At 45.8% G+C, this 12,657-nt stretch overlaps 3 protein-coding genes across 6 annotated transcripts; all 3 read right to left on the reverse strand.

The window, feature by feature from the left end:
• Positions 1 to 3,313: 3,313 nt before the first annotated feature.
• LOC144716849 (NEP1-interacting protein 1-like) lies at positions 3,314 to 4,805 on the reverse strand. Of its 2 annotated transcripts, XM_078592107.1 has the most exons (5): positions 4,524 to 4,802; positions 4,251 to 4,429; positions 4,041 to 4,124; positions 3,795 to 3,962; positions 3,314 to 3,670 (listed from the first exon to the last, which is right to left on the reverse strand). In XM_078592107.1, the coding sequence occupies exons 1-5, from the start codon at positions 4,735 to 4,737 to the stop codon at positions 3,548 to 3,550; spliced, it is 768 nt and encodes a 255-aa protein (XP_078448233.1). In that variant the 5' UTR covers positions 4,738 to 4,802; the 3' UTR covers positions 3,314 to 3,547. The 2 variants fall into 2 exon arrangements, with proteins under 2 accessions (XP_078448233.1, XP_078448232.1); XM_078592106.1 differs by having other exon boundaries at positions 3,795 to 4,124; positions 4,524 to 4,805.
• A 1,216-nt stretch (positions 4,806 to 6,021) lies between these two features.
• On the reverse strand, positions 6,022 to 10,518 carry LOC144716848 (putative prolyl 4-hydroxylase 3). Of its 2 annotated transcripts, XM_078592104.1 has the most exons (8): positions 10,337 to 10,518; positions 10,171 to 10,252; positions 9,585 to 9,682; positions 8,347 to 8,444; positions 7,555 to 7,696; positions 7,277 to 7,464; positions 6,787 to 6,864; positions 6,022 to 6,233 (listed from the first exon to the last, which is right to left on the reverse strand). In XM_078592104.1, exons 1-7 carry the CDS (start codon positions 10,516 to 10,518, stop codon positions 6,791 to 6,793), a joined length of 864 nt encoding a protein of 287 aa, XP_078448230.1. In that variant the 3' UTR covers positions 6,022 to 6,233; positions 6,787 to 6,790. The 2 variants fall into 2 exon arrangements, with proteins under 2 accessions (XP_078448230.1, XP_078448231.1); XM_078592105.1 differs by lacking the exon at positions 6,022 to 6,233 and having other exon boundaries at positions 6,686 to 6,864; positions 7,555 to 7,684.
• Positions 10,519 to 10,611: 93 nt separating this feature from the next.
• On the reverse strand, positions 10,612 to 12,586 carry LOC144716847 (Pentatricopeptide repeat (PPR) superfamily protein). Of its 2 annotated transcripts, none has more exons than XM_078592103.1 (2): positions 10,932 to 12,586; positions 10,612 to 10,751 (listed from the first exon to the last, which is right to left on the reverse strand). In XM_078592103.1, the coding sequence occupies exon 1, from the start codon at positions 12,535 to 12,537 to the stop codon at positions 10,966 to 10,968; it is 1,572 nt and encodes a 523-aa protein (XP_078448229.1). In that variant the 5' UTR covers positions 12,538 to 12,586; the 3' UTR covers positions 10,612 to 10,751; positions 10,932 to 10,965. The 2 variants fall into 2 exon arrangements, with proteins under 2 accessions (XP_078448229.1, XP_078448228.1); XM_078592102.1 differs by having other exon boundaries at positions 10,654 to 10,793.
• Positions 12,587 to 12,657: the final 71 nt, after the last annotated feature.

Below are 12,657 nucleotides of genomic sequence, written 5' to 3' on the forward strand. Positions count from 1 at the left end.
ACTCCTCGGGTCATTTTTCATGCGTCTGACCAACTTGAAATATCGTCTTTAGTTCAGTGAAGAACACAGTCTCCTTATCTACAACTTCTTTCATTATGATACCAGATGGGCGGAAAAAAAGATGCCTACGCACATAATCTTTTCTTTTAAGGCAAGTCTTTTCCAGGAAGCTGCGGATGGAAAATCTGTCGGCAGAAACTTGTGGAGAACGAGAAGTGCCACAATCGTAGTCTTCAGATTTTTTGAAATCTTCCTCCTCCACGCAATGATCAGTCGGAAAGTTAATCTCTCTGTATCTGTCCGGCTTATTGATTCAGCTTTCGTGGGGTCAAGATAGATCTAAACATGTCACAGGCACAAATATCTCCATCATGCTAAATGCTGAATGTCATTCGCGTGAACTATCTGGACAAGACAGGTTCGTAGATCTTTCTTGAAAATTTACCCGTATTCTAGTTTTTTTACTGCGTGAACTTTTCTGTATCTCAATTTACTCTCAGAAAATACGTTTCGTTCCATCGTTGATAATAAAAAAGATATGTCATTAATACCTTACTATTCAGATTCCTTGAGTTCAACATGATTTTAAAAATTTTATAAAAGAGAAATCCATGTTAGATGCATTCTAATGGTGTTTAACTATCCAAATCACGAATTTCTACAACGTTTTTAGAATGTAATGTATAATCTCATCATGAGTCAAATTAGAAAAGTGGAACAATAATTTCTAAAACGTACGGAGGAAGAGGAAAAATTCCATTCAGTTATCTTAGTCATATATTTTTGTCCTTCATCAGTTTGGAAAAATCTGAAAAGTTATTAAAATGCAAAAAGATATTTCTCTAGTTACAAGAGTTTAATTAATTGATAAAGTGGTTCTTGAGGATTAAAAAGTTCATAAAATAGCATGTATATGAAATTATGAGAATTTGAGGGACCCATATATTTTTGGCATTTACATTACAAGTAAATAGATACTCGAATTCCATATTGTTTTTATACATAAAAAATAGACTCAAATAGCTTTTGCAGTTGTGGTGACATTTTTTAGTCATAACCTAGTGAAGTGAAATAGTCAGAATATATCTAATAATCATGTTAAAAAATATTACTTTTTATTGATTCATATGCATGATGCTACTGTGATTATTAAAATTGTAAATCCAAAAAATAAAATAATTCATATTTTAAAAGGTATTCGTATTCTTTAAAAAGAAATGTCATCAAATGAAATAAACATATATATATATATGTTTAACTTCTTATGCCAAATTCGAAAGTAGAATTTTGGTTCTTAAAAATTGGTATATTATGATGCCTAGCTCAAGCAGGGATTTTCAATAATAGAATACATCATAGTAAGTATTCACCGGCACAAACGTTTAATCCGAATACAACATGAGTATAAGTTATCTTAATATATTACTCAAAACTAAATTGAATGCGACACTGAATAAAAACAATAAAAAACAAAGGCAAAAAATATATATGTGAGTGATATATTCAAACATGCAAATGTCAAAATATATATGCATATGTTACAGAATATTTTGATTCAAGATACTGAAATTTAATGGCCTAGGAACTGGAGCTATGAACGAACTGGAACATTTGGAATTCAATGGATATTTTTGAATGCAAATTTTAGCATACTTATCTATAAGAAAATATTAACAAATTTTTTTCTTATATTTCAAAGTAAATTGTTTTCCATATCGATCAGAAAATTGCTGACATCATTAACATGATTAGTACACCTAAGAAAAAGTATATCTAATAAATGTTTGTTGCAATCAGATTTCAATGACAAAACGAAGAGAGAAAAAAGGGTTTGTGATGTCGTAAGCATTCAATTTGGCCAGCGATGAAGATGTTTGGAAACATTAAAGTAATTGAATGGTTATCAATACCCGTGGTACAAATTGCTGAATGATGCCAGAAACCATTGAACACTTCTGTTAAATGCAATGTCCCGCATACTGTTGATGTTCCGCGCACTGCCAGTTGAGGGTCAAGAAACGACTACACCGCAAGAATACCATCCTGCCAATGGGTAGAGAATTTTCGGATAATACTGCAGTGAAGTTGTTGGCATTTATGGAGAACTGCCAGACGTTAGCGCAAAAGCCACTTAGGTAAGAATCTTGACCCAACCCCGTCCTAAGAGTTTAATTCAAGAGGGGGGGATCTTCTCTTCCTAGTGCAACAGAAAGCGCTTCCCCTACACACTTTTTCCACCATCTTCTTTGAAATCTCATAGTGGATTTCTTCAAACTCACATTTCTCAACATCAATTTGTATTTCCATACATCTATCTCAGATCCCTCTCTTCATTCTATGATTTAGCTCCTATTTTAATAGTCAATATTCACTTCAAATTCAGATTAAAAATAGGGGTCTTACTCGAATTTCTTCTATCTTTGGTGTCTCTCGCATTCCTACTCCTTCCGTTGCGAACGGCGCATGCTCAAGAGTCACGACGAATGCTGTCATCTTCCGCTTCCTTTCACACTAAACTTATCATTCATTTTGTCTCTAGAGCGACAAATGAGGATCCAACGCAGAGTCCGCATAGATGACCGGTCATCTCTCTCTCTTTAAGGCCAATGTACTTTAGCCTCAGATGGGAACGACGAGGAGCCAGAGAGGAGTCCACATAGATGATCCTTCATCTCTCTCTCTACAAGACTCATGTAATTCAGCGTCAAGTAGCAACGATGAGGAGACAGACAGGAGTCCCCATAGATGGCCGTTCATCTCTGTACGAGGCCCAAGTAATTTTGCGTAGGGTAAGAACGACGTGGGGCCAGAGTAGAGTTGACATAGATGCCCGTTCATATCTTACTCGCAGTTCTTTGAAAGCGGACGGCAAATTATGTGGGTCTTGTAGAGAGAGAAACGGAGATCCAGCGAAGAGTCCCGTGAGATGCCAACTCTCTCTCTCTCTCTCTCTAACTCTCTCTCGCTCTTTCTAGCTCTATCTAGCTCTATCCAGCCCTATCTAGTTTTCTCTCTCCCTCTCTCTCTCTCTCTCTCTCTCTCTCTCTCTCTCTCTCTCTCTCTCTCTCTCTCTCTCTCTCTCTCTCTCTCTCTCTCTCTCTCTCTCTCTCTCTCTCTCTCTCTCTCTCTCTCTCTCTCTCACACACAATCTTACCACGCCCTCATGAAGAGACTCAAAAAATATCTCGGCAAACTTACCCTCCCCACGCTGACGAGGACAGTTTTACTCGCGTCTCGGATTGGAATATGACGCGCAGAGGGGCCGGCGATCTGCAGAAGTGCAGAGTTTGACCACCCATCAGAACCCTCCTGGTGAAAACAACTTTCCCAGTTTATAAATTTTCATCTCTCCCGTGACGAGGGCCTGCTATCATCCATGCGACGAAGCAACGTGCTCCTTTCCAGATTGTCCATCCATTCAATGCCCCGAACAAATTTACACTTCCTTTCTCTCTCCATGGTGGGTGGTCCAACCATAAATTATCGAACCCAAGGAAGACCCCCGCGTTATCGTCGTATTCATCGTCGTCCGAGGGAGCTCGCCGCCCTACAAATCGCGACGGCAGAGCGGGCAGGAGCCATGCCTGATGAGCCAGTCATCAATGCACGGCAGGTGGAACATGTGCCCGCAGTGGGGCAAGCTCCGCACCGTCTCCCCGTATTGAAGATCCTGCAAATTTACCGGCGTCTCGTAAGGGAGAAGAAGAACCCCATAATAATGGCGGCAAAACAAGAAGAAACTTAATAAGAAAACAAAAAAAAAGAAAAATAATAATGGCCACGACGTCGGTCACCTGGAGACACACCGAGCAGCTCTTCTTCTCCCCCGACGCGTCAACGAGCTTCTCCGCGGTCAATCTCACCTTGCAGATCTTCTCCACGGCGACTCTCGCCATGCCCTTCGTCCCCCCCGTCTCGAATATGTCCGTCGCCTCGCGAAACGGCGCGTTCATCGCGCTCATCTGATCGGACAAACAACCGAATGAACGATCGAGCCAAGACACGTAACGAAGAAGAGCGGAAGAGTTTGTAGGATTTACCTGGCTCTGCACAGCGCTCTGGACAGCCGGGCCGACCTCGTCTCTCACCACTCTCCCCGTGAACAGACCCGCGATCACATCGATCTGAGATAATCGCGATGGTGAGGACGGCGAGCGAGATAGAGTGAGAGACAGAGACAGAGATAGAGATAGAGATAGAGATAGAGATAGAGATAGAGATAGAGATAGAGATAGAGAGAAAGGGCGAACCAGGAAGAGGAGGCTGCGGATGCCGGAGCCGCGGGAGCGCCAGATGGCGAGACATGATTCGACGACGTCCATGGAGAAGACGGCCCCGGAGACGGCGCCGATCCCGGCGCCGCAGAAGAAGCCGCTCTCCGACGCGAGCCCCAGAATCGCGCCCGTTATCGCTCCGATCAAGGACCCGACTGCAGCACGAAGAAGAACACCAAGCCTTCTCTTCTTCAGCCTTTGAAGAGAGAAAGAAAGAAAGAAAGATAGATAGATAGAGAGAAGACGGACCGATGGCGAAGACGCAGGTGAGAAGCCCGTAAGCGAAGCTCCGGGCCAATTCAGACAAGGCGGAGCCGCTCCTCCGCCGCTCGCCCCCCACCGCCTCGCCATCGCGCATGGGCAACAACGACGACGAAGAAGAAGAAGAGGAGGAAGAAGAAGAGAGAAGAGAAAGCGTGGGGGGGCTCGCGCAGCCGGCTCGCAGTGAGTGGACAAACTCCATCTTCTCAGGATATTTTCTCCGGCACAAAAGAGAAGGCAGGCTCGTTAGAGGGAGATAGAAAATCTTTCGGTAGCTCCGTAGAGCGCTATTTATAGATCAATCAATATACAGAGAGAGAGAGAGAGAGAGAGAGAGAGAGAGAGAGAGAGAGAGAGAGAGAGAGAGAGAGTGAGAGAGAGTGAGAGAGCAAAGTGGGCAACTACCACACGAGGATGAAGTTAGTGCAGTGGGCCGCGAGTAGCATTAAACAGCGGTACAGACAGGGAGAGGTGATGAAGGTTGGAAGGAAGCTCATCGGTCGGACCATGGCTGGTCCGTAGACGAGGCAAGAATAACGGCGAAGACGACCCGCAGGGCCACTCGGCGAGCCCAGGGCGTGCCGTGTGTCCGAGCCGCCGCGCAGCCGGTCCGAGCCCAGGCAGACCCACCTGTCCCCATTAACTCCGCGCCACACCGCGTGTCGTGGCGCGCGGCTGCGCCTTCCGTGGCGCGGCATCTTGAGGCTGACCTGACCATTAAAGACCCGCTTCCTTCCACAACAAGACGTCAATGATTTGGATAGAAAAATACACCGCATATGATAGTATACTGAGTATATAGATTGAATTTAGAAGTCAAGTTAAAATTCGGGCCATGACTGTACGAAAACCGTCCCGTCCACTCCTTCCGGGACGATTTTTCATCTTGTCCGGGGAAAAACCGTCCCGTCCCTCGTCCCTGCACTGACTCCGGACGTCAGACGGGATGAAATCCGTCCCGTTCCATCCATCATCCTAGTCCGGGACGAAAAAAACCAATTTTATTTTTTAAAATTAAATAGAAAGAAGAAACCTCTCCCGTCCCGTGGATAAGTGGTTATCTGGCCCTCCCCCTCGTCATCCGCTTACGGTGCCACCTCTCCTGGCTCCTACTTTCTTCCCTCTCCTATGCCACCTCGCTTCCCCTACGGACACCATACCTCCTTCCCCTCCGGTGCCACCTCTCCCGTCCTCGTCCCCGGCATACGCTTCCCCGACGTCCACCACGCCCGTCCTCATCGTCAGAGATCGCGTGGCTAGCGAGGCCGCGTGGCTACATCTCAACCATCAGATGTGAATCCGGCGGTTTTTCGCCCAGATTCGTCAGTCCATTGTCCGAGACCTCCGGACAGATGTGGGACAAAAACCGTCCCGTCCGATCGTCCCCGGGAAGAATTTTTGTCCCGAATTTCGTACAAACCGTTCTGACAGGATATTTTTTTGTCCCGGGACGAAAAAACCGTTCTGTCCGTGTCCATGCACTATATAGGTGGAGCAAGGTTTCATTCATGGAAAGATAATTTAACAAAAACAGGATGCCCAAGTATTTTTAAAATATTTTTTTTTGTATCAATAGTCAACAACAGCTAGTTATAGTATCCGTAGCTCTCCTCTATGTCAGCGCGCGGAGACGGGATGCAGAGATGGATGATGACTTGAAGGGTTTCCTTGAGTTGTAAGACTGTCTGTCCCCGGAATCTGTTCAGAAGTTAATTATAATTACGCCTGAGAGTTGGTGGAAATTAGTACGACTATAATGGTTTGATTAAATTTCGGTTAATATGTGATGGCCCACCAACTTGGTTGTAATGAAGTGAGGGGTTTTGACTTGCCAACAGTTTCTAGAATAATATTATCGGACGTTTATTTGTAAACTAGTAACGGAATTCCAGCCAAGTTTGTTGAAAATGCCTAAACTATGAGAACATCAGGTGATTAAATGAGCCAGCGAAGAGAAAACGATTAGCTGTACAGATTGCTAAAGAACATGGAGTTGTTAGGGACACTAAATGTTAAAGATTTTCAGATCATTATGGGCCCAACTCAAAACTTAAGTCTAAGATACAGCTTCACTGCGCTAATATCCGATTTAAAATTTGAGCTATATATTGTTTTACCGATATTCTCTACCTAAAATTGGACAAAGGAAGTGTTTAAATTTTTAATGAACTAATCAAACGCTTTTAGTGCAAAACACCAAGTGGGAAAACGTTCATTTACAGCAGAGAAAACGATGGTTACGTCTTCTGACCAGATTAAGCTGCATATTCGTGAATGCGCATCCACTTCGTGCATGACCACTTGATACCCTTGATGACCGGGCATGCTTCTACAGAAGAAAGTGGAGTAGTTGAAAAAAAAGGTAGTCCGAACATAGACAAGAAATTTAATAGTGAAAACTAACTACACGAGGATTGTCCAAACCTCAGTCCGAGGAAACCGTGAATAGACAAAACGACATAAGAAGGAGCTGATTTTTTAGATTAAAAAGGGAAATGTAAAGCCAATGTTAAAAAAAAAAATAGACGGATGAAAAGTGCTGAGGATCGAGCAAAAAGGAAAAAAAAAAAAAAAACTGCCACACGACCTTTCACGAGAACAGGAAGAACTAAATATATAAGTTATTACAGAGGCTATTTAGAGAGCAAGTACGACTGTTTGATCCGCGACGAGCGAATATGATTAAAGATTCTTCAATCAGGCTCCATAAAAAAAAAAAAAAGTAGGCAGAGACTTCTCACCGTGCAAGCTGAGAGGGTCAAGAGATGCGTCTGGCTTCATGCTGAAGAAAAGCAAGGCATCCCCCTTCCTCGGTTTTACAGCAAGGCCCTTCCTCCCACACTCGGAAAGTTCGTTGTACTTTGACTGAGAGGTGATGTTGACTTTGACCGAGGGGAAGACAGTCTCACCGCCCTCTTCGATATCCGAGCTGCAAAAATCACAGATAATTATTCTTATGATTTTATCCTTTCCAAAGAATAGATCATGACATCAGAACATGAGGATCTAAAGGACCTACAGGTACATGAGAAGAGTGGCCATCCGTTGACCGCCGTTCTTTGTGTTGACTTCATCGTTGAAGTAGTCAAAGTGCGCATCATACTTTTGCCCAACATCATACTGAAGAACATGCAGGCCCTCTCCATGATCTGTCAACGTGGCTATGATCATTTTTTTTTGAAACATGGATATGATCAATTTTAATTTGACGGCAGAATGGAGGTAACACGAGGGGAAACATTATCCAAACGGGCTTTGCTCATTAAGTTTGAAGAAGATAAAATCCGAGAGAAAATGAAGAAAGAGCGTTTTGGCTTTAGCCAATTTGAAAAGAAAATAAATGCTCGTCTGTCAGCCGTTTAATGTTAATGAAAAGGCTTAAGTGAATATATTTTCATTTGACGCAAACGAGTGATTCCGTCAAAAAGGAAGAGTAGGAAATCTCGAAACATCTTTGAAGGGAGAATGATTGTTGTACGATTGGCGCCTGACAATGGACAGATGGATTGAGGGATAAAAGTTTATCGATATATTTTTCGTGTTTTAATGAATTGAAAACGAAGGCAGTTGCTTTTGAGTTTGCGAAAAAACTAATGGTGTTTGCCTGTGCCCATCAAATTACGGCAGTGTTACCTAGTGGCCAAACGCAGATAAAACTACCCAATGGACATAAACAAAGACCAAGGCGTGCGGCATAAATCAAAGGATATTGCCTATATAATGTTAAAATTACGGAATAAAGACGCGACTTGGGAGATTTAGTAATGTTACAAATGAAAAAGATGCCATATACAGTTGTCTCAGGGTTTACCGGCAGGAATGAAGGTGAAATCTGCAATTCTCTTTTCAATCGCACGTATAACCCTATCTTGACCCCTACTCAAGAATGCCCCAGAGCTGGTGCGAACACTGGCAAATGAAGAGTCTCATAACTTGTCAGTAATTAATCCTAAACTCAAATTTTAAATAATTTTAATTCAAGATGTTTTGAAGGAAAAATATTTTATTTTAAAAATACTTTTGAAATACTTCTCTTTTTTAATTTAAAATATGGCTTAAATTTAACACGTCATAAATTTAAAGTTCTCAAATCCTCAATCACTGCCTGGACGTTCTGATATCTAACCCCAAGTAGAAATTGGACTACTTGAACGGATAGAATTGCAGATGGATCCATCATTGAACCCCCCCCTATCGATCTGATCAGCTCATGATCAGGATTCCCGGACCGTGTAATCTTTTTTATCAGATTTTTAATAGGACCGATGGACTTATTGAATCTTTGGATCGTATTTGATCCGGTCGAAACCCTAGTTGGGCCAAGGTTCGACGATTCAATTCAATCTGATAGGCCGGATCAAGATTTGAACAACAAATTGATCCACCGACCCGGTCAATCCAGTCTGACCGAAAGAAACCGTCTAATTCAATCTGATCGGCCCAATTTGGGACAGACTGGCAAGTCCAATTTGAGCACTGCCACGGGTAACCCCTGGAAGTAAAAAACTAATCTTTCAATCTTTTGCCGTTAACCTAGAATTTGTTGGCAATGAGTGACTGACACAGGTACATATATGAACCTGACCGAGTCAGACGGAGAGCGTGAGACTATTGAGACAGACTGAGATAGAGAGGTAGGGTTTGTTGCCCCATCGATTTACATGCCTGATCAAGGATTGGATCAATCCTCAATTGATACAGAAGATCGATCCTCTATGCCCCATTGATGATATAGGCTGATTGAAAATTGGATCGGATGTCAATGAAATTGATTATTTGATCTCGATTACTGATCTAGAAATCTTAGTTGAGCCTATCGTATGGGCCTGATAGGCAGGCCAAATAGCTACGCCCTTATCAGATCCCCCCCAAGCATGAAATTCAATAATTTAATAGGCGGATTCGAATGCAAAACTAAAAAGTGTAACAGACATCAAGAATTGAGTTTTAGAAAGCCGCATAGAACACTAGGAACAACACAGGAAGAAGGGCACTAAAAGGAGAACAGGCTCAAAAACGAAACAGCCTCAAGAAAAGGGAAATGAGAACCTGCTATCCACGCTGTTTCCAGTTTTGCTGTCGACAACCATCGACTTCACCATGTGAGGCTTCGCTGTCTCAATTAGATAGTCACACTCCTCCGCCGACTGCATAGAAACAGATCCAAGATCATCCGATCTATTTGGTTATACTTGACACGCGGAAAAAGAAACTTGATAACAACTATCAGCCCACTCAGAGTAAATCAAATATTGTTGATATTTGTTGATATGATTATTACGTTTCTTTATTTTTTCTCTCTCCTGTTAGCCCATTAAGGGCCCTATCTCTAGTCAGCCCATTAGGGCTCCCTATAAAACCCTGTAATCTCTTTCATTTCATGATAGAGAAGTATTGTTTTCTTGTTCACAATATTAAATTGTGATCGACGGCAACAAATTGGAATTCCAGTATATAACCAGCATACCAATTGTTACCGTCGAAAAGAAATAAGAATCTAATGGCCGAGAATTTTTTTTTAAGGAAAAGAGGGAAGATCACCCAAAAATGGGGATCAACCCATTACTGTCAAAAAATTTACAGAAGATTTTGCCTAAATTAAGATGCAAGTGAAATCCACATACGGAGGACAAACCAGAAAGTTGTGAAAGACGAACGCTCTCGGCTCCCACGAAACGATTTCCGTCCACTGTCTCCCTCTCTTACTCAATCCGGCACTGAAACAGAAGAGCCACATTAGATTTAATTTCAACAGCAAAGTACTTAATCTGTTATTCCTAGAAGAACACCCCCTGGCTTACCTCTCGACCACGCGACTGTGCTTGGGAAGCTTCCGATCAACTGGGAGGGAGAAAATGCTGATGGCGAGACGAAGCACGAGGACGACGGTCATCAGCAGGAGCAGCGCCGTCAGGCTATGAAGCGGCGACGATGACTTCCGGGACGTAAACACCCGAGCCTTCCGCATCAGATCCTTAGACATTTCTCTAGCCACTGAAGAGCAGATCGTTGCATAGAACAGAAGAAGATGAACAGCTCTTATCGGACAAGTTCCAGATAAATAGCAAGAACAGGAGGTTGACAGAGTGGGAGCGGGAAGAAGCTGTTCATGCTGTGGGCGCTTGCTGTATGAAAGTGAAATGACCGAACACCCAGTCACCCATTCGCAACGGTTCCCCACAGCACTCGCCAGAAGTCAACGGTCCGGGTGTAAATCTGTCATTGTACACATTTCAATTCCCGGACCGCGTAGAGAAACTGGAGGCAGAACAAGGTTTAGACCAAAACTGCTTCAGAAAAGTCTTCCCCGAATACAAAGAGATCATAAACACCCATCTCGCTGAGAATTCTAGCCCGAGAAAGAATCAAAATAGGAAAATAAGATTCGATTTTTACCTGACCCAGATGAGAATAAGGATGAAGAATTCGATTAGGGGGCGTTTAGGCGGAAGCCCCGGTGGGCGAGCTTGGCGGCGAGCTCGTCGTGCTTGGTGAGCTGCCCGGCCCTGCGCAGCAACGAGAGGACGGAGTCCGCCACGGCGGGGGAGGGCTCAATCCCCTTCTCCTCCGTCATCTCTCTGAACAGCCGGTACGCCCTGTTCCAGTGACCCATACCGCAGAAAACGGAAATAAGCACCTTGTAAGTGTTCACGTTCGCCTCCACCCCTTCCTCCTCCATCTCCCTCCTCATCCTCAGCACCATGTCCGTAGACCTCGCCTTCCCAAACAACTGCATCAGCAAGTTATAAGTGACGGTGTTCCCCCGGCAGCCCACCTCCTTCATTCTATCGAACAGCTTGTGCGCAGCATTCACATCGCCCAGGCCCATAACGGAACGGAGGATGAGATTGAAGGTCGCGGCGTTCGGCTTGCACCCCGTCCGAACCATCTGGTTGAGAAGCCTGATCGCGCCGTCGAGGTCTTCCCCGCCCCGGCAATGGACCTCGATCAGATAGTTGAAGGTGAGCTCGTCGGCGGGGCAGCCCAGCCGCTTCATCTGGTTGTAGACCTCCAAAGCCTTGTGCTTTCTCCCGGCCTTGGCGTGGACCCTCATCAGGCTGTTGAAGGTGGCCGCGTTGGGCGAACACCCGCCGTCGATCATCTCGATCAGGAGCTCCTGCGCGCCGTTGATCCGCCCCGCCCTGCACAGCGCGTCGATCATCACGCTGTAGGTGTACACGTTGGGGGGGACTCCTTTGGCCTTCATCTCCTTCACCAGCTTCTCCGCCGCGTCGAGCCGCCCGGCCCGGCACCAGGCGTGGACCAGGCTCGTGTAGGCGACCACGTCGGGCTCGAACCGGTGGCTCGCCGCGTCGAACAAGGCCTGCGCGTCGGCGGCGCGGCGCTTCTTCGAGAGGACGGCGACGACGACGGAGAACGCGACCAGGTCGGGCTCACAGCCGTAGTCTTCCATCCTGTGGAAGGCGTGGGCGGCCTCGGCGGCGAGGCCGGCTCTGGCGTAGCGCCGGATGACGGACGAGAAGGTGCGGAGGCTGGGCGGGACGCCGCGCGACCGCATTGCGTCCAGGAGTCGCCAGACCAGATCGAACCGCCGGAGCTTCCCGGCGAGGTCGATCATGGCGTCGAACGGCTCCGCCGCGGGGGGATCGGCCGCGGAGGAGAGCCACCAGTTGAAGAGGGTGATGATCTGCGGGAAGGGGACGCCGTGGCGCGGCCCGGCGCAGAGACGGATGACGCGGTGGATTAGGGCCGGGGAGACGGCCGCGGGGGCGGAGATTTGGGTCAGGCTCGCGGACAATGACGGGATGACGAAATCGAGAGGGATCGCGGTCGCCGGCGCCATGGCGTTGTTCCTCGCGTGGTCGTTGATCAGCGCGTGGAATCTGATCGCCAAGGAATAGTCGTCGGCGGAGATGGCGGAGACGGCGGATGGCTCCGCCGAGGACGGCGAGGAAGCGGAGAACGATCGGAGGAGAGGAATCTTCGAGAAATTAGGATCGAAGAAGGAGATGCGACGTGGAAAGGCTCGGCGCGACGCCATGGCTGATCTCCGAGGTCTCTTCTTCGTCGTCGTGGGGTTTTACCTCGAACTAGGGTTCGTCCGCCGGGTCGAGTCGGTCGGTTAAGACGAGCCGACCAAGGATCGGGTCGTCCGGTCCGT

Source organism: Wolffia australiana, chromosome 2 (genome assembly GCF_029677425.1).
Source record: "Wolffia australiana isolate 7733 chromosome 2, ASM2967742v1".
In the NCBI taxonomy this organism is placed as follows: domain Eukaryota; kingdom Viridiplantae; phylum Streptophyta; class Magnoliopsida; order Alismatales; family Araceae; genus Wolffia; species Wolffia australiana.

Coding starts and splice junctions, on each gene's coding strand:
- LOC144716849 (XM_078592106.1), bottom strand. CDS start 4,737: ATGGAGTTTGTCCACTCACTGCGAGCCGGCTGCGCGAGCCCCCCCACG. Junction 4,430..4,523: donor CACCTGCGTCTTCGCCATCG/GTCCGTCTTCTC, acceptor TTCGTGCTGCAG/TCGGGTCCTTGATCGGAGCG. Junction 4,125..4,250: donor TCCGCAGCCTCCTCTTCCTG/GTTCGCCCTTTC, acceptor CGATTATCTCAG/ATCGATGTGATCGCGGGTCT.
- LOC144716848 (XM_078592104.1), bottom strand. CDS start 10,518: ATGTCTAAGGATCTGATGCGGAAGGCTCGGGTGTTTACGTCCCGGAAG. Junction 9,683..10,170: donor TCGTCTTTCACAACTTTCTG/GTTTGTCCTCCG, acceptor GTTTCTATGCAG/TCGGCGGAGGAGTGTGACTA. Junction 7,465..7,554: donor GCCACTCTTCTCATGTACCT/GTAGGTCCTTTA, acceptor TGATTTTTGCAG/CTCGGATATCGAAGAGGGCG.
- LOC144716847 (XM_078592103.1), bottom strand. CDS start 12,537: ATGGCGTCGCGCCGAGCCTTTCCACGTCGCATCTCCTTCTTCGATCCT.